At 49.1% G+C, this 20,421-nt stretch overlaps 1 protein-coding gene across 1 annotated transcript; it reads right to left on the bottom strand.

Annotated features, from left to right (window-relative positions):
* Positions 1-12,136: 12,136 nt before the first annotated feature.
* LOC121156110 (chymotrypsin-like elastase family member 3B) lies at positions 12,137-20,169 on the bottom strand. Its single transcript, XM_040979724.1, has 8 exons — positions 20,130-20,169; positions 18,667-18,752; positions 18,042-18,139; positions 17,808-17,942; positions 16,271-16,407; positions 15,889-16,031; positions 15,175-15,327; positions 12,137-12,145 (listed from the first exon to the last, which is right to left on the bottom strand). The coding sequence occupies exons 1-8, from the start codon at positions 20,167-20,169 to the stop codon at positions 12,137-12,139; spliced, it is 801 nt and encodes a 266-aa protein (XP_040835658.1).
* Positions 20,170-20,421: the final 252 nt, after the last annotated feature.

Genomic DNA, 20,421 nt, shown 5'->3' with positions numbered 1-20,421 from the left:
GACAGGGAAACATATCCCCGTGTGTGTGTGTGTGTGTGTGTGTGTGTGTGTGTGTGTGTGTGTGTGTAGAGAGAGAGAGAGGAAGAGAGAGAGAATTTTATGCACTGGTTTATTCTCCACACATCCACATGATTGACAATGGGGACTGGGCTGGAGCTAGAAACTAGGAACTCAATTCAGGTCCCCTACATAACCAAATCATTTGAGCCATCACTGTAGCCTCCCAGGCCTGTGCTGGCTGGCATCTCAGCAGGAATGCAAACTGAGAACTACAACTTGGGTGTTTTTGAACTCTTATTAACAAGGCTAAACACCCGTTCTCATAATATCAGTTTAAAGAGTTTAAAACAACCAGCTTGTTAACATGTACTTTCTAAGGACTACAAACAAGTGGATAGCATCATGTGCTAAAGGAAGTAAAGGCCACTTAAACATAAGGTCTGTTTGGCTCCTGTCTGGGACACCAGATAGATTAGCTGCTGCTGGAGGTAGAAGCTTTGTTCTGGAATTTTTGGAAGGTTAATTGCCATATAACTAAATCCACCAGTATTTAATTAACATTGTAGATGAGTTTGAAGATTTAAAGAGATTTGACAAACATCTACATTCCTGACACCACCATACAATCATGGTACAGACACTCCCACCACTCCAAGTGCCTCTCCCTCTTGTCTCGTCGTAGTCCATCCCTGACACCAGGACCCTGGTCATGCGGGCAGGTCTGGGTTTGTGGGTTTGGGTGGAAGACGCTTCACCTTGGAGGGTGGTGGTGGATAATTGTAGAGCACTGACACAGTCCCAGACACTCTCCTATCCTCAGGACCCTCCACAAGACAGACAGACAAGAGGCCTCAACAGCTCGGGGGCACAGCAGCAGGAATATAGTACATTCTCTACCTGTCCCCTTCTGCTCCCTGTCACTGATGCGATCCTTCATGGCTGACAGAAGGCTGGCATCAATGGCAGGTGCCAGCCAGAGAAACAGATAGGAGGAGTGCATGGTTCAGGCTGCCTTGGCTTCACCTGCCTACTTGTAAGCCCTGTGTACGCAATGGGTGCCTTCCTCCTCATAAGCCCTCACTGCTGCCTAAAGCCTTGCGTCTGGGCTCTGATGGATTTCCTCAGGTCAGCTGCATATCTATACACAGTCTTAGCGCTCCCTGCTGCTGCTTCAGAGGCCACCATCCCCTGTGAGTTTCTCCAGCTGTGTTCCCGATTTTATCAAATGTTTCAGTTCCCCCTCCGGGCTGATGTCTGTTCTCTTCCAGGCTCTGCTGATGACGCAGGCTTGGTTGAAGATCACAGAGACCAATCACAGTGCATGCAGTGAGAGAGAAGTTCATTCCCCTTCGGTTCCAGACCGAAGCTGCTCTGGGACACCACCTCCTCTATCTTATGACCTCTCCGTCCCACAAGGTATGTCCTATGATGGAATTATGTCCATCATAATTCCTATGCTGAAGTCCTAACTAACCCCTCAGAGTGTGGCCTCATCTGAAATGGGGTCACTGCAGATGTAATGAATTACACTGAGGTCATTAAGGTGATCCTCATGTACTGTAACAGATGCCTTTGTAGAAAGGGGACGTGATGTAGAGAGGGTGGCTCCCCCATGACAAGGAGAGAGACCTGGCAGAGATCCATGTGGACCTGGGGAGGAAGCCAACTGCTGACCCTTGGATGCTGGACCTCTGGCCTCTAGACCTGCTGCTCACAGGACTGTCAAGTGAGTCTGAGGCCTCATGATGGCAGCACTAGCGTAGGAACTCAGTCCAACACAGTTCCAGCCCCACAGCCACACTGCAGACAGGAGAGGAAGGGGCAGGCCTCTCGCTGAGGACCCAGCCTGGGGTCTGCACCCGCCTGCTATGCACTTGGCCTCACTTGACTGTTGGGAAGGCAGGAGATGTGGTCTTCATTCTGCACAGCCATGTGCATGAGAAAAATCCTCTTAGCCTGAGAAAAAGGAAAGAGAAATTTTTGAACTGTTACAGTCTTTGTCAGGAAATGCCAAGTATTTTCAGATGCAACTGCTAGAAGCCTTGCCTAAACCACACAATTAGGAATTTTTTAAATTTAATTTTCATTTTGTAAAATATTTATCTATTTGGAATGCAGAATTACATGAAGAGAGGGAGGGCGGGAGAAAACAAGAGCAAGAAAGAGAGAAGGAGAGAGATCTCTTTCATTTGCTGGTTTACTTTCAGAAGCATTGCAGTGGTCAGTGTGGTACCAGGCCAAAGCCAGGAGTCAGGAGCTTCTTCTGCATGAGTGTAGGGGCCCAAGCTCTTGGCCATCCTCTGCTGCTTGCTCAGGTGCATTAGCAGGGACCTGGAGCAGAAGTGGAGCAGCTGGATTTTAAACCTGTGCCTCTATGGGATGTCAGTGTTGCAGGCAGCAGCTTTACTTGATATGCCACAATGAGCCCCAGAAATATTTTTTTATTCCCTCACAGGATTTGATTTTTCATTGAGAGGCTGCACTGGCCCATGACTTGGCTTTATTGCCTTAATGTTCCCTGGGCTCTGCCATGCAGGGACTGCTGGCTTCATCCAGGTTCAGTTAGGGTCAAATCGGGGGAGGGGGGAGGCTTAGGTCTTTGAAGTAGAATTGGGCAGAATCCAGTGAACTGGGCACTTGGGTGAGGGATACCTCCCAGGATGGCAGGACAGAAGGACAGAGGGGTAGATACAGGGGCTTGAGCTGAGGAGCTGCTGCCTGTTAGGAGCTCAGAAACTCCCCCTCTGCCATGCCTTGAGTCTCCTGTTTGCTGGGATTTCAAATTAGGAGGCTGCTTGCAGTTGAACATTGGATTTCACGATAGTGAGACTCAGTATGAAGAGAGATCGGGAGATAGGGGCCAGTACATTGGCACAACAGGTTAATCCTTTGCTTACCAATTACTTCTTGCTTCAGATCCAGAGTCATGTTAATGGCCTAGAGAGGCAGCAAATAACAAGTCAAGCACCTGCCTTCCTGCCACCCATGTGGGTGATCTCAATGCAATTCTTGGCTCTTGGCTTCAGCCTGGGCAAGGCGGGCATTTGGGAAATGATCTGGTAGCTGGAAATCTTTCTCTTCCTCCTTCTTCTTCTTTTTCTCACTCTGTTCTTCCCTCTGCACTTCAAGTATATAATCTATTTTAAAAATAAACAGATCAAGTTCAGTTGTATTCTACCCCTAATGATACCAACTGCTAACATATCAAAGTGCATTGTCCCAGGATTTTTATGTATATATACATTTATTGCATAAAAGTATTATTACATCCTCATTTTCTTTCAAAACTACATTATACACATCTTTTCATCTCAAATAAACACCATTTGTCAAGGCTGCAAGCACCTGCTCCTGGAGTTTAGTTTGATTTAAACTTTGCAGGTTTAAAAAAAAGATGTTTGAAAGAAGAATCTCTCTCTCTCTCTCTCTCTCTCTCTCTCTCACACACACACACACACACACACAGAGGGAGAGAGAGATCTGTCATGTGCTTGGTCACTTCACTAATGGTCGTGTCAGCTGGGCTGAGGCTGGACCCAGCCAAACCTGAAACATGGCCATCTGTCAGACCTGCCACCTGAGTGACAGGGATCCAGGTACTGGGGTCGCATCCCAGTGCTTTCCTAGATGTGTTTTCTGACAGCTATATTGAGGAGTTGAGTATCTGAGACTTAAAGCAGTGGACATTCAGCATGCAAGCATTACAGACCACCACTTAACCTGCTGAATCACAATGTTTGGCCTCTCATGCTCGCCCTGGCCGAGAACACTTCCCTTGCTCAGCCAGTGTGAAGTCCACGCTCCTTTACACTGTGCCGTTCATCAGTGCTGACCTTGTATCCTGTCCCCATCTGTAGATCTTTCTGGAATCCCTTTCTGTCTGCAGCTCTCCTGGCCTTTCCTTCTTCAAGGACCAACCCAGACCCCAGCTCAGAATCCTCCTGTCCAATCTCGGCACACTCACTGCTTTGTGTGTAACCATTCCGTTGTCTCATCCCTGGGACACACCAGGTTGGAATGATTTGTGTTACAATGCCTAAATGACCGGGCCTTGAAGAGGCAGGGATCCTCTTGCTCATTTTTTATCCTTTTCACTTATTTGCTGGCATGCTTCTGGACAACAAAAATGTTTTTAAAGGATGCATGAATGGATATAGGCCACCTCTGCCCGAAGCCAGCTCTGCTTTCCAAGGGAAAAAGTGATCCTGTTGTGCCCAGATTTTGAGATTCCCCAGAAATGACCAGGAGTCTGAAGTCAATCCAAGTGCACAAAGATGGTTTATTCAAGCTAGGCATGTCTGGGCTTAAAGTTCTTGGTTGATAGCAGGCAGCTGGTTGACTGACCAGCCAGCCGGCTGGTTCGGACGAACACCCTTTACTGGAGTGTGGCCCCAAACAGCACTGTTACGGGGTGGAGCCAGTGATAGCCACCCATTGACAGTGAGCAAATAAAACGTGGCTGTGTCCCTGCTCTCTGTCCTGAAGATGGGTCCTAATAGCAATGGAATATTAATTCCATCCTCAGCCATTCCCCCCCACCAACCAGATATTTGTTCCTGCCCACCTGTGACCCTATCAACTGAGAGGGGACGATATTGCATTGTTGTGTAACCACTCCTCCTCACAAGCCTTTTAAAAGGCCCGTGAAGCGGGGGATGGAGGGGTGGGAGAGGCTTGCTCTCTTCCTGGTCCAATGCTTCCATTACTTTCTTGGCTGGCCCAGGACAGGTAATCCCCTGAGCATGGTCCCTGTGTACTGCTTAGATTGGACAGTGGATATAATGTTGTTTCTGGTTTGTGTGCTCTTGGGAGTTCCAGGAGAGGTGAGGCCTGGCAGTCATGGAATGTGGGCAGAGCCAGCGGAATGTGAATGTCTGCAGCTTTGTAAGTGCGTCCAGGTTATTTGTTGCATGTCTCTTAGGACAACTTATATTGTTGGGGAAGCTGGGACATAGGTCTTCAGCTTAATGGATGGACTTCAGAGTAATGACCATTTGTTCCCCTTTGGATTATGATTGGTTGGATTGCCATATGGACTTGTGATTTGCTATTTCTAGTATGCTCTATTATCACCAAGCTAGATTAATAAAGACTCCTTAATAAACCTTAGACATGTCTGGTGTGATCTCACTAGCACCCCATAACAGCACATTCATAGGGCTTTTACAGGGGCAGTCCACAATAGGTTGAAAAGGGGCAATTCACAATAACCTGCAATGTGAGGGGAAATACCACACATTTCCTACCTATCTTGGCTGGACAGCCCATACCTCCAGCAACTAAGGGAAGTGCCCACTCAATTACTTGGAGCTACTTGTGAGATAATCAGACTTAGGTGGGCCTTGATTCATGAGAATTTGTGTCCATCAGTGCTAAAGGTCACATAGGCCATTTGGCCTGCAAGCTTACACAGTTTTGTAGTAGCAATGAGCCATGAACAAATGGATGGGATGTTGATACAGAGGTTCTTCAGTCCTTGCCTTTTCTGAACTCTCAGCACATTTAGCTGAGCCTTTCTCGAGTGCTGGCCTGTCAGCCATGGGGTCCCATGCTCTGTCTGCTCTCCTGGGAGCACCCAGGGGCAGCTTCTGGTTGGCATGCCCCATGTGCCCCTCGCAGTGCTCTCTTGATACCTCACATTTGAAATGAGAGAGCCTCAAGGTGCATTCTCTGCCAAGGCCACAGCCTGCAAAGCCGTGGCCATCTCCTCAAGACTGCCAAGATTCACTTCAGAGAGCAGGAGCTGCACTAAAGATGCTCTCCTTGTTGGGGGGCATTTGGCACAATGGTTACTACAGTGCTTAGCTTGCCCAGAACCCATGTCTGGATTCCTGGGTAAGGACCTAGCTCTGCTTTGATTCCATCTTCCTATCTAGGCACACCCTGGAGGTGACCTCGGTGACGGCTCAGGTGCTTGAATCCCTGTCACCCAAAACGGGAACTCTAACTGTTGCAATCACCTGGGGAGTGAACCACTGAATGAGGGGTGTGTGTGTGTGTGTGTGTGTGTACACCTGCTGATCTTTCAAAATAAAAATGGAGAGAATCTCCTACCTGTTTTTCAGTCTTAGGGTACATATGAGAAAAAAAATTCTAATTTAAGGTGATAAATGTGAGAAAAGAGGCACAGAACAGAGAGAAAATGAAGCAACCAGTGAAAATGAAGCAATCAATTCGCAACCAGAACAAATTTATTAAAAAAAAAAAAGATTCTCAGAAGGTGGCCAACTGCTCGCATGGGGATGGAAGGAAGATGTGGTTGTGGCTTGGTCTTTCAGGGCGTGCTCAGAGGAGTGGCTGCATTTTTGTGGGTGGGCATTAGGCAGAGCTGAAGTATCTTTTAGTGGGCTTTGCAAACTCAGTGGGCCTTCTACTCTGAGGGCCAGGTAGATGGAAAGGAATGCCGGGGTGGGGAATGGTAAAAGGCTAAGGTTATACTGCTTGCTTGGAAAGCAGGGGCAGGAGTCCTGGGAGAATTGATTCTGTTTACAGTCTGGAGATAGAATGATTGAGTAACTACAATGTCTGAGGCTTGTGTCCTTGCCCTATCAACTCTGCCTCTGAGTACAGTCTGCTGCTGATAAGGGGTGTTGATGTGATTTGGGTAGCTATACCAAATCCAATTGGACTGATGCAAGGAGAGTGGCCTGGGGTTGTTCCTGTGTGATGGCAGTCACTTGCCCCTGTAAGAACTTTAGAAATACAACAACTGTACACATGGTAGGAATAGAAGCTCTGTGAATTTGAGAGTAAATGGAGGTATTGGAGACACTGTCCATGGCAGGAAAGATCTTCTGAGAATGAGAAATAAGTCTCTGATTTTATTTGTTTTGTCTGCCCAAATTGCTGGTCTTGCTGGAATTGTCCCAATTCAAAAATCCCTTTTGACATGGTGGTTTGGAGAGATGGAAAACAGAGACGGATCTGGAGTATAGGACAGAGGGGAAAACAGGAAAGCAGGAGTACAAGTCCCTCTCGTGTTAATGGGAAGACAAATACATTTGTGGCTGTCACAGAGAAAGAATACTTCTGATTCATTCAGCGTGTATGTAGTGTCAAGGAGCTGTGGGATGGAGTTAGTCTGGCCTGCTTCTACTTTGGGGCTCCTTCTTTCTCTCCCTGTGTATATGGAAACCTTGGCTGCTAACAGGGGCTAAGGTGACTGATCTGGCTTCTTCAAGCTGAGCAGGGATGAAATGGGGCCCATGATCAAACTGGTCAAACCCAGGTTGCAGAGGAAGGTGGCCTTTCAAGGGGGCTGCAGCAACAGCCAACAGAGGCTGCTCCCATCTGAGGGTTCATGTGCATGGCCATCCAGGAGGAAACAGAGCTAACAAGCTGATCTGCTTAAATATACAAGGTCCAAAGCAAAGGACAGAGTTGTTAGAGGTCCCAGGAAAGTGCCACACAAACTCTTCCCACTGAAAGGCAGTTAGACGTTGACAGAAGGGGTTTGATAATCAGATGGTTATAAAGGCTTGGTTGCATGTGTGTGAAGCCCCAGACCTATTGCTCTTTTCACGTGGGGTAATGGATGAGACATGGTAAGGGTAGAGGGTATGAACCTCCTTAAGGAAGACATTCTGTTAACTTCCGTTTCCTGCTGAGCTTGGAGGAGGGCTGACCAGAATAGGAGGCTAGTGTGGAATACACTGTTTTGAAGTGGACACTTAGTTTAACCTGCAACGATTACTTTGGAAGCTGGCAAAGCTTATTGTTTCCTGCTTTTCCTGGTGGCCCACAAGGTCTGTGGTTCTGACTCAGGAGTCCTTCAGCCAGGACATTTCTGTTTCCAAGGGCCTGGCTCTTGGCAGAGCTAACAGGGCTCTCTAGAAGCTGGCTTCTGTCATGGCAGCTTTTGCCCAATGCCTTGGCTTTCCATATCAAAACCAGGTGCTTTTATGGGGGTTGGAGGCTGGCCTTGTTTGACCTCCTTGACAATGATTTTACTTTGTAAGTAAAGCCAGTATTAATTGGCCTCCTGCTGCGTAGCTCAACCCTCTTCCTCCAGGTCTCTATTAAAGTAGACCAGGGGGCAGTCTTTAGGGTACCAGCCACAGGAACATTCAATTCAACCCCAGATCATCAGTGGCCTGAGATAGAGTTCTGTGGTCACAGGCATGTTCTGGCAGTGTTCTTCCCATGAGATAAGACACTGTACGTGAGGGGGACTATGTCCTTTTGAGGAAGATAAGGATACGATTATTACTGATTATTGCTCAATCTGTTTATAAATTTTGAAGTCACCAATATAACTTTATCTCCCACTTAGTTTGATTTGAGAAAAGGGAGAGGGATTGTCTGTTTATTGTGTCCATGGAAAAATAAATTTAGCTGTGAAATCATATCATAATTTAAGCTCTTACGTTTGGCTGTACTATTTATACTATTTAGTCTTGTCTATGTGGCCAGGGTAACTTGGTTATTTAAATGTGGCCTGGTATCATTATATAAGAGGTTAGTCTTCTCTTTTATAAACACTGGAGTTTCAACTGCGTATTCAGCGAGTCTTTCAGAATAAATTTTCCATTTGGGACAGAATAGAGAAAAAAATTTTTTTTAATTCAAAAAAATTTAAAAAATTAAAACTTACTAATTTGAACAAACACGATAATTTTTGGAAGCATTTGCCAAAAAGGTTCAATATCTTCCACAAGTTTTACTGAGTTTGAAGATACTTTGAGAGTTTGAGCGAGAGACAGAGAGAGACTCTTAGTTTAAGTAAAGAATTTTACTTTTAAGAGACTCTAATGGACTGTCCCCTCATGGGAGATGGCCTGGAACCACTTCCATGTGGGGGTGACTGCATGGGGAAAGTGGCCACCTAGGGTAGATAGCCCTGGGGTTTTCTACATCTTGCTTTTGGGGATGGGAGAACAAGAGAAGGCAGCAGCCCTCGGTTTGCGCGTGCACAAGTGTGTGATGTACAGAGCAGAGTCCTCATCATGGTGGGTATCACCCCCTGCACACTGACACCACGTCAGGATAACATCCTGGACATTCCTGGAAGGGCGGAGTTGGCCTTCGGCAGGTGTCCATGAGACCTCCATCAAGGAGTCACTTCTACCAGCCTAACTTTCAAGCCTTTTGTTTTACAGTGTTGGTGTGCACAGCTTGTCTCTGGCTGCTTTGAGCTGAAGGGTTGGGGAGCATTGAGGGCTAGGTTGGAGCATTAGTGGGGGCAGTGGCACAGGGAGAATGGATCAAAAGAGTGATTAGTGAGGGCTTTCGCTTGGTCTTAGAAGAACCCCATCAGGAATCAAAGCAAATACGATGTGAAAAGAACAAAACCAATATGCATGGCTGTGGCAGAAACAAATAAAACACCTGCTCCCGATCTGTGTAGTGTGTACGTGCTGATGAGGCTCTGTAGGATGTAGCTAGACTGGCCTGCTTCTAGTCCTGGGCTTCCTCATTCCCTCCCCGGCTGTTGTCAGGGGTAGGGGGACTGTTTTGTTTCTTTGGAGCTAATGGTCAGCAGAATAGGGGCCTGTGGTCAATCCAGCACTCCAGAGAAGGTGGTCTTGAGGGAGCCATAGCTCCAATTAGCAGAAAGTATTTTCATCTGAGGTTTTAAGTGCATGACCACTTAGAACTGTTTCAAGTCTGGAAGAAATGCAACTAACAAGCAGATTAAATATCCAAGTCCCACAGAACAGTCATTAGAGGACCCAGAAAAACTCTACAGCTATTCAAATCCAGAAGTTGTCCTCAAGAGGCAAATACAAGTTGATAGGAAGGCTGTGAGCACTAGATGGGTGTTAATAGATAATTAGCTGGTCAGATATTATGTGACACCCAGGCCTATCTATGTCTTCGTGTGGTATACTGCGAGAGACGTCATAAGGGGCGTGTGTAACTCTTCAGGAGAGATAACCTGCTGATGCCAATTAACAAGACTGAGAAGTGAGCCGGTCCGAATAGGAGGCTGATACAGAACACGCAGTGTCTCTAGGTGGAAATTCGGTTTTCACTGATCCTAGACCATCCCCTCCATAATGATGTGCACAGAGGGAGCTGGGTAGAGGGATGAGCTTTCTAGCTTGTGGTCTACCATGTTCTGACTAAAGAGTCCTTGAACCCCCAAGGCAGTTTTCTTGCCAGTCACCAGGCTATTGTAGAGCTGACAGGATTCTTTGAAAGTCAGCTTCTGTCAGGGGCAGCTGTTTGCCTAATTCCTTAGCTATCTGCACACTGAGGGTGAACTCGCCCTGCTAGCTCTCCTTGATGGTACATCACTTTACAAAGCCACATTAGTGGCCTCTTGCCTAGCTTGTTCCTCTCCCTCCTGAGCTCTGAAAAAGTGGATAGCAAACAGGATGTCAGCTAAGGGGATGCTCAGTTCTATCCATAAGTCCTTATTGAGCTGAGTTAAAAGTCTGTAATCACAGACACATTTTGGCAGCTTTTATTGGGAGATAAGGCAGTGCCCATAGAAGAGCTTTGTTCTTCTGGTCTTTCACATGTGGGTGGCTAAGCATTATTGTGGAAAAAAGTTCACCATCTTTCTTATAGGGTCTAGAGATCAAACTATACATCCTAAGAATTCTTCAGGGTCTTAGAGAGAGAAAAGAGAATTGAAGGATTAAGTCAGAACCCCAAAATTGCTTACTCTAAGTAACAGTATCAACTGAAAATTGCCCTGTGGGTTTGGGGAAGATTAGGTCATTTTTCTCACACCAATGCTGAACACCCATATGTATTCAGGCCATGCCTGCTGAATACGGTTATTTTTAAAAAATATTTATTTATTATTATTGGAAAGGCAGATTTATAGGGAGAAGCAATAGAGAGAAAGATCATCCATCCACTGGCTCACTCTCCAAATGACTACAATGGCTGGAGCTGAGCTGATCCGAAGCCAGGATCCAGGAGCTTCTTCCAGGTTTCCCACATGAGTGCAGGTCCCAGGGCTTTGGGCTGTTCTCCACTGCTTTCTTAGGCCATAAGCAGGGAGCAATAGCTGGAACATGAACTGGCACCCATGTGGGATCCTGGTGCTTGCAGGTGAAGGATTAGCTGATTAACTCTCACACTCCCCAAACATGACTGCTTCCTAAATGCAAAGAAAAGCCATGGAGGGAATCATAGAAAGGAAAGCATCTGGGGCCAGTATTGCGGCACAGCAGGTCATGGTCCTTCCTGTTGGTTACTTGTCACCAGTCCTGTGTGTCTGCCTTGGTCTGCTTTGTGTATGTGGTTCCAGTATGACTGCCTGCCTTCCCCATGAAACCCAGCTCTCTGTTCTATTGCCTGTGTTCCTGCTCTAACTTCTTTCAGTCCTTGCCAAAGCAACTCTTGGGCTACTGGGGTTTGGGTGTAATGGCTGCAGGAGGGTTTTGTAGGGGACGTGCCTTTCTGGGACAATGGTATAGGGTATTTTGTCAGATGTTTCAGCAGTGTATGCGACAAGGAAAAACAGGGATTTGTGAGTACTGTTTGTGCTGTCCCATGGACAGCGAGGTGGCCATTGGTGGGGTGAGAGTGAGCACACCTCCCAGTCAGCCACCGCATCACTTAGAATATTCCCTAGGGAAACTCCCACACAGGTGCACCTGGATACGTGTCACAAGGACACTGCTGAAGTACTGTTTGTAATCACAGGAAAAGGACCTTTCTCTGCGTGTCCATTAGCAGGGCAGGGACAGACAATTGGTGTTGTTATATAACAGACACTCACTAGCAGCCACGAGCCAGAGACAAAGCAACAAGGAGAGACCTTGGGAATCTAAGATCAAAGGAAGAGGCAAGTTGCAGGACTACTCACTCAGCCTGAAGCTGGACTCTCTTTTGAAAACCACAAGGCAGTGTGTTGTCAGGACTATTTACACACAGACTAAACATTCAGCAGTGTGGAGCAGGGGGACACACACCAAGCCCATTCTATCTAGCAGGATAGACGAGGTCCATTCATCTGGAACTACTCTCCAACTCTTCGTGGATTGGACAGCAGAGCTTGTGTCTTGGCTGTGCTGCACACCCATCAAGTCCCATGTCGCCTCACTCTGGGACCAGGCTGGTCAGCAGCCAGCAGAGGCCATGGCAGACAGAACCAGAGCTTGCAAACACTCTCTCCTTGCCTTGCCTTGGCCAGAGCAACCAGCTACCACAGGCAGCTTTGAGGGACAGGCAAGGGCTACAGTGTCTGTGTCCAACAGAAGTGGTCATGACTGGTGTGCAGACCTATACCCACCATGGTGAGGCTCTCTGGGAAGAGCACAGAGAGACTCCACCTTTACTGTGATTTATTCATTTTAAGAGCATGAAATGAAATTTGAAACTTATTATTCACCTAGAGTTTGCTATGATTTTCCATATTGTTTGTTTTTAACTCTAACCCTAACTGTAAGTGTATTTTTTATTTACAGTTTTCATTATAAAGCTAGCGCAGTGGTGTAACAGGTTAATCATCTGTCAGCATCGGCATTCCATCTGGGCACCAGTTCATGTTCTGGCCACTCCACTTCAATGCAGCTCCTTGCTTATGAGCTGGAGAAGTAGTGGAGGATGGCTCAAGTCCCTGGACTTCAGCAGCCACATGAGAGACCTGGGAGGAAAAGCTTGGTTCCCAGCTTCAGAGTGGCCTACCTCTGGCTATTGTAGCCATTTGGGGAATGAACCAGTAGATGGAAGATCTCTGTCTGTCTGTCTCTCTCTGTTAACTCTTTCCAAGTAAAAGAAGTAAATCTTTAAAAATGTTTTTCATTAAGTTTATTTTTTTTAAGATTTATTTTTATTTTTATTGGAAAGGCGGATATACAGAGAGGAGAGACAGAGAGGAAGATCTTCTTCCAATGATTCACTCCCCAAGCGGCCGCAACGGCTGGAACTGAGCCAATCCGAAGCCAGGAGCCTCTTCTGGGCCTCCGAGGTGGGTGCAGGGTCCCAAAGCTTTGGGCCATCCTCGGCTGCTTTCCCAGGCAGAGTTGGATGGGAAGTGGGGCTGCCAGGATTAGAACCGGCACCCATATGGGATCCCGGGTGTGCAAGGCGAGGACCTTAACCACTACACCATCGTGCTGGGCCCTCATTAGGTTTATTTTAAAGGGAGAAAGACAAATAGAGGAAACCCCCATCCACTATTTCAACCTTGAAATGCCCACAGTGACTGGGCAGGGGTCAAGAGGAGCCAGGAGGACAGCCCAAGGCTCCAGGAGGGTGACACAAACCCAGGAATGTGAAACACCATCACTTCCTGATGGGATCTGTGCCAGGAGCCAGAGCCAGGGCTTAAGCCCACATACTCTATCTGGACATAAGACATGGCTCTATTAATCACTTGGGTAAACACCTGCTCCCCTGGAAGCTCTTTTTCAGAATTTTATATGCATGCATTTATTTGAAAGGCTGTGTGGCAGAAAAGGAAACACACACACACACACACCCCTTCTATGTGCTGATTCATTACCCACATGGCTGCCAGCAGACAAACTCTGTCCAGGTCACCCACATGTGTTGCAGTAGTCCAGGCACTGGGACAGTCTACATGTGCATTAGCAGGCAGCTACATTCGAAGCAGTGCACCTGGGACAAACCTACACTCGGATATGGGATGCTGGTGTCACATGCCCCATTTCAGCCTGCACTGAAAGCTAGCCACAAAAATGATAATGTGTGAAGGAAAGGGACAGTGGAGCATCTTGGTATCAGTAGTGATCAGCGTGCTTCCTTGCTGAGGCATGCTTTATCTGTAGAGTTCGGGAGGCACATGAGCTGTACAACTGGTTTGTGTTTGTGTTTCTTTGATTTGCACAACTGATGTCTTTCTGACCTGCTCACTGCTTGGGGGGCTCCATCCTGTGGGCTGCAAACCATGTGCCCCTCTGTCCCTGTGTGTCTCCTCACCCTGTGGCCCCGACTCTCCCTCAGGCTGCTGTATAAACCTCAGAATTCACAGCCCAAGCCTGCCATGGGTAGGGAGGCAGTCAGTGTTACCTGAACACCTCTGCCATGCGCATTTTACCTTAAATAATGAACCATTTCAGAGCCCTCCTCTGAAATGAGGAATGAATGATACTGAGTGAATGAATGACTACAGCCCTCCTTCTCCTGCCGGTCAGTGGCGGCAGGAACCCCTGGTCCTCCCACTCCACCACGAGCCTCCTGAGAGGGGGCAGGCTCAGGTTCTCTGCAGGAGTCACTGTGTGTTCTTCCTGCATGGAAAAGCCACTGCTCTCTGGGAACTCTACCTGGGGGACCTGCTTGCCCTGTTGTCCTGGGACTGCCTCAGTTTCCACGCTGGAAGTCCTGAGGCCAAGAGCTAACAGTCCGAGGCAGTTCATGAGGATTGGTCCCCCATGATGACTCCTTCTCCCTGGGTCCTGCACCTTTCTTGTCCTCACATGAGAGGCTGACTCTGGTCTCATCTCTGCACGTCAGCTCTCAGGTCTCAGGAACAGGCCAGAAAGGAAGAGGCAATGGAGGCATTGGAGGAAAGAGAACCAACTCGGGACCTGATGAGAGATCTTTATTCTTTATAAAAGGATGTGGGATCTGCACACTGGCTGAGGTCAAGCCCAGTGTTCTGGAAAAGAATGAACAGACAGAACAATCAGGTTAGCATCACATGTTCTGGAGTCATATGGAACTGGGGTCAGCTCCTAACCTCACCACTCATTCCCTGTGTGACCAGGGAGAGTGACCTACCCTGTCTGAGCCTGTTTCCTCTCTAGTGAGAGTGGTGATCACAGGATTCACCTAATGGGGGTTCGGGATTAAACCACCAAGGTTCCCATTACTGTCCATAGTGCACATTTACATGGTGTGTAAGTGGTGATCGCTGCTATGATATCATGGACAATATTAACTGTCTTTGTCTGACTGCCCTCATTGATGCTTGGCCTTCTCGCCCATTATTATTGAGAATGCACCCATTCTCAGCATTTTTGCTCATTTCACATCTCCCCCATCAGGTGGCCACATGTCCCTCTATCCTCTAGGACAAGTAAGGTTCTGACCTGAGGACACACTGAGAAACCCTCACTAATAAGGAAGTGCAATGCTCCACTCAAAGCCTGCGAAGATCTGGTGCCACACAGAGCAGAACACATCCCCGGGCCCCTCGGGAATGTCCCCAAGACCCCACTGCCCTTCTAGGATCCTTTGCAGCCCCTCACCAGGATCTGATCTGTCACCCAGACCCTCTCAGGAAAGCCCAAATTGCCCAGTCCTCACCTTCTCAATCCAGTCAATGAAAGCCGACACACGGGTGAACACAGTGGGCTTCCTCTCAGTGTTGCAACCACTGGAGGACACAAAGCTGGTCACACCGTGGACCTGCCAGAAACCGTCCCCTGCAGGGCAGTTGAGGGGTCCTCCAGAGTCACCCTGTGATGGTCAAAGGGGTGGATGCTGAGCCACATCTCAGCTGGAAGGAATTGTCCCTGATCTGGGGGTTGCAGACACACCCACACTGCTGCACCTCCCCCAGCCTCAGGGCGTCAGCTGGCCAGGACCAGGGTCTGTGCTACCACAGCTGCTGAGCAGGAAGGGACCCACACAGGACCTCAGCACAGCCCCTGGCACAGAGGGAGCCCCGAGAGACGCCAGCGCCCCCAGCTGGCAGCACCTTCCCTACTGCCTAGGAGGACTCAGCTCCCACAGCACAGTGGTTGAGGATCCCTGCAGAGCCCAGAGTGGGTGACTCAAGGTGGTGGTGTGAGTGTGCCTGCTGTGCTGCTGGGGAAGCCTGAGCAGGAAGAGGGACAGTGATGTTCCCAGGTGAGGGGGCGTGTGAACTGGGCCAGGAGTCAGGGTGTGTGGGCTGTGCTGACTTCCTCCAGGCCTGGAGCCTGACAGGGCTAACAGAGAAGACACCTATTCCACCTCATGGAGATGGTAGAGGAACCTGGAGCCCTGCCCACCTGGGACAGATGCAAAGTTACTTACATAGCAGCCAGAGACTTCATACCCGCCCGCGCACACCATGGTCCTTCTCACAAGTAAACCCCACCAGGTCAGCCTTGTGCAGTGTGCGTGGTCCACCACGGGCAGCAGCCCCTTCTGAAGCTTGTTTGGGGATAAGCCATCAGCTGCACAACAGAGAGCAATAACAGAGGTTGGCATTGGAGGTCTGCAGCACTATTGGCTTGGCCTGATTTGGTCCTTTTTCCTTCCAGTTCTAGCGTTCTCATGTTGCGTGCACCTCTATACTCCAGGCCTAGCACACAGGTGGGCACATTAGAATTTGGGAGGCTGCAGAAGGCGAAAAACCCAGAGACCAGCCCTGGTGTGACCATGCACCCTACCACGCCTCCTGGCCAGCACATACTGGAAAGACGTCCCCAGCCGGTGATGTAGCATTCTGTCCCATGGTCCAGGATGTCCCCAGCAGGAGGGAGGCAGGCAGGCTTGACTTCAGATGTCAGGTTTGCACTGTGTGACAGCTTGATGAGGGCGATGTCATTGCTGTGAGGAGGGAAGAGTCATGTGGAGCTTGGTCCTCCAGTGGGTCTAACACCTAGGTATTCCCATCTAAGAGACTGCTGCTATTCCGGCATCCCCTAATTGCACAGCTGCTTCCTGCCCCTCCAGCCCTCATCAGCCCTTGGCCTTCATGCTTGTGTTAGGTGTCCATCTGTGGTCTTCACACTGAAGTTGAATCAGAGTGCCCTGGAAGGCTGTGGCCCACAGTTTCTGGGTGGGCACTGGGCTCAGCACTCAGAGGTTGCATCCCGCATCACAGTGGCAAGGGGCAAGTCCAGGCTCTGCTTCCCATCCCAGCTTCCTGCTCATGCCCAGGCTGGAGAAGCAGCTGGTGGCTACAAGGTCAAGGCTGAAGCTCAAGGTCCTGAATTCCAGACATCCACATGGGAGATCCAGATCGAGTTCCAGCTTTCTGAGTTCAACCTGGTCAAAGTAGGCATTTAGGGGTGGAACCAGTAGACTAATGATTGCGCTCTCTCTCTCTCTCTCTCTCTCTCTCTCTCTTTCTCTCTCTCTTTGGCTTCAAGAAATAAAAATAAAAGTGTAAAAAAAATAAGTAAAGCCACAGATTTCAGGGCCCTACCCCAGGATGTCCAAGGCTGTGTCTGGTTGAGGTCTGAGGTCTGACATTTCCCACAGGTTCCCAGGGATGCTGATGCTTCTCTCCCACAGACCAGATGTTGGGGACCACTTATCTGCCTGCTGTCACTTGGGACATCTTTATCTGGGTCTCCCTTATCTCCCTTCTGCCCCAGGAGCCCTGTGAGGATGGGCCTGGGTCTCCATTGCTGTGTCCCTCATGTATTGCATCTGCCCATGTTCTACCCCGTCCTGTGATCCTCTCATCAGAAAAGTCTAAGCCCCGGAAACACAGGTGTATACACAGGTGAGGACTGAACAGAGCCTCCATGCCCATCACCACCACCACGAAGCCCTGCTACGGGGTCACCTGTGACAACTGGAAACCTAAGCCCAGAGCAGGGCACTCACTGTCACTGTCCAGGGCACTCAGGGAGGGACACCCACAGCCTGATTCTCAGTCCAGCGCTCCTCCCCTGCTCACACATCCAGGAACCTAGACTGTGCTGGAGGAACCTCTGCTGAGCACAGGACACCTTGGACTTGAAGAAGAGGCCTGAGAGTCCTGGGATCCAGGGACACTGAACCCAGCAGCCCTGGGGGACTTCCTGTCTCTCCCTGGCCTGCTGAACCCTGTGCAGGGAGGGATGTTGTTGCTGCTGGTCTCTAAGGCTCTGCCCAGTGTGTGAGAACTGGGCCCAGGCTGCTCACCCTTCCCCCTGTCTCTGAAATTTTCCTAGATGAGCAATGGGTTATGGAGGGAAGAACATAGGAGCCTGGTCCCAGGCTTTGAGCTCACTTACCCGCAAGGTGTACAAATGGAAAAGTATAGTGGGTGGACAATGAAGTCCTCAGGATTGATGAGGATCTCCTGCTCAGGTCCCTCTGTCACTGAGCGGTCGTACTCTCCCAACACAACCCGATATGTCCGGTCACTCCTGCCATGGGAGCGGAAGTTAGTTGGCCTGACTGCCCACCGTGTCCTGGGGAGCCTGGGCTCCACACAGGGTAGAGATGGGGGCAGTAAGGGAACTCACGAGTAGCAGTGGGCAGCAGTGATAACCCAGTCGGCGGAGATGAGGGTCCCTCCACAGGTGTGGAACCAGCCCCCACTGTACTCATACTGCAGGGAGACCTAGTGACCAGAAAGAAGCAATCTAAGGGTCCATGGCTAGGGTTTTGATGTCTGTTGTATATCACACACAATGCCAGAGGTGCCATTCACACTAAAAACAACAGTCCTTTCTGAGTCATGTGGTTCCCAACCCACACACTTGCTCATGGTGGTCCTATCAAAGTTCCTCTGGAATCACACTGTGTTTATGCAGTATCCCCATCCTAGATCCTATTGTATAATTCAATGAATGTAGAATGGAATCTCCAAGTCTGCCTTCCTAAATACAGTGCCGCAATTATTAATGCAACAACCCCTTGAGTGAAGCTGCCTTCTGGCTCCAGATCCAACTTTTAATACACAAACAGCAGGTTGTAGATAAAAGCAGAAAAATCTCCATGGGCAACTGACTGTTCCAGAGCTACTGGCTCTGGGAAGCTGAAGCAGGGACTGGAAAGGGAGCCATGGGGTCAAGGCTAGAGACCTTGCATCAGAACTTGGAGTCCTGAGCCCACAGTGTGATTCAGTGCAGCTGGTGTTGCTCTCACCTGCCAAGGCCAGCTGTAGGGCTCTGCATCCTCACCATTGACCACACGGCTGGAGGGGTTGAAGGAAGGCTGGTCCAAGCCTGAGGCTAGAGGAGAGGAAAGGCGTAACCAGCAGAGGGACCCCAAGAGGAAAGGGGGGCAGGATCCCAGTCCTAGCTGTGCCACAGCTTTTGACCCCCTGATTTCCCTTCCCTTTCTGAGTCTCAGACATCACTGATGAACAGTAAACACTGGGACTAGAACAGGCATTTCCAGGGTCCCTCGAGGCAAGGAAGGAGATAAACATGCTGCCTCAGTCAATACGAGCGGTGAGGCTGCTGACACTAGAAACAGTGCCCGACTCCAGGTCAGCCTGCTCAGCAGCCTGCTGCTGCTGTCACACAGTGGTGGCGTTGGGGTTGGTATTTGATGCTGTGGTTCCAGTGTCCCTTAGAATGCCCAAGTCCCATATGGGAGTCCCTGGCTTTGAGTTTTGGTTTCTTTCTGGATTCCAACTCTCTGTGTACCCCAGCAGGCTACAGTGATGGTGCAAGAACTTGTGTCCCTGACCTCCACTGGCTGCTGTCTGTTTGAGATACTTGGGGGTAAGAAGGGAGTTGGGATATCTCCTTGTTGTAGAGATGGAAGATGCTTCTGTATTCTTCTGTCTGTACCCCACTCTTTCTTTCAAGTAAAATGCATAAATGAAAAAAATGTTTTTCAAAGGAGTGTAGGATTTAAAGACTTTCTGTGTTCACAACACAGATAGGTTCAAGAATGAGCTGCTTGTTCAAGGCTCAGTTTCCCTATCAGTAAAGTTAGGAATGGAAGGGCTGACATTGTGGCATAGCATGTTTAGCTGGTGCCTGCAAGGCTGGCATCCCATACGTATGCTGTTTCAAGTCTCAGCTGTTTCATTTCCAATCCAGCTGCCTGCTGGTATGCCTCGAGGAGCAGTGGAAGACAGTCCAAGACCTTGGGCCTCTGTACCCATATGGTAGACCTGGAAGAGGCTCTGGACTCCTAGCTTCAGCCTGGCCCAGTCCTGACCACTGTGGTCATATGGAGAATAAACTAGCAGACTGATGACGTTCTGTCTTTCCTCCTCTCTCTTTCTCTGTAATTCAGCTTTTCAAACAAATAAAAATAAATCTTGTTCAGAAATTGAGAATGGAAACTTCATCCCACATACTCTAAGTGCAGAGCCTGAGCTTCACCTCTTGGTTTTGACCACTGATCCACCAAGGACTTTCTCCAGAGCCCTTGGTGCTGCTCCCAGTCCTTTTTCGAACTGGTCCATTCCCTGTTTTCCCACCTTTCTCCTCCCCAGCACCAAACTGAAAGTCCCCATAACTGTGCCCCAGGTACACACTGAGACCTCTCCTATGGAAGCAGGTGTTGGGATCATAACACCCAAGGTGGGGAGCAGATTTCAGGACTTCTGGTCCAGGACACAGGGATCACAGACTCATGCTGGGGCTTACCCAGGGCCACAAGGAGGAGAGAGCTCAGCAGCCGGAACATTGTGAGTTTAGATGAAAGAACCGAAGCGAGACAGAGCCTCAGCTCTAATATACGGCAGAGACAGGTAGAGGGGGCTGGACTGGGCTCCATTCCCAGGTCTCCCATGGTCCAAGGTCACAGTCCCTACCCACTGCACATGGAAGACTGACAGCCAGAGGAAGGATCCAGGGTTCCCTGCACTAAGTGGTTGCATGAGTAGCACCAGGTGGCCAATTGATAACAGGGGAACAAGATGGAAAGTTGGCATCAGAA

The sequence above is a fragment of the Ochotona curzoniae genome, unplaced genomic scaffold (genome assembly GCF_017591425.1).
Source record: "Ochotona curzoniae isolate NIBS_2020 unplaced genomic scaffold, NIBS_Ocur_1.0 contig_3255, whole genome shotgun sequence".
In the NCBI taxonomy this organism is placed as follows: Eukaryota; Metazoa; Chordata; class Mammalia; order Lagomorpha; family Ochotonidae; genus Ochotona; species Ochotona curzoniae.
Note: the sequence above shows the minus strand (reverse complement) of the source record. Positions and strands in the feature narration are given on the sequence as shown.

Bases quoted from the DNA above. Each gene is read 5' to 3' on its own strand.
- LOC121156110 (XM_040979724.1), bottom strand. From the start codon at position 20,169: ATGTTCCGGCTGCTGAGCTCTCTCCTCCTTGTGGCCCTGG. The intron at 18,140-18,666 runs GTGAGAGCAACA...TCTGGTCACTAG, and splicing joins CCTACAGCTGGCCTTGGCAG to GTCTCCCTGCAGTATGAGTA. The intron at 15,328-15,888 runs GTAAGTAACTTT...TGACCATCACAG, and splicing joins ATGAAGTCTCTGGCTGCTAT to GGTGACTCTGGAGGACCCCT.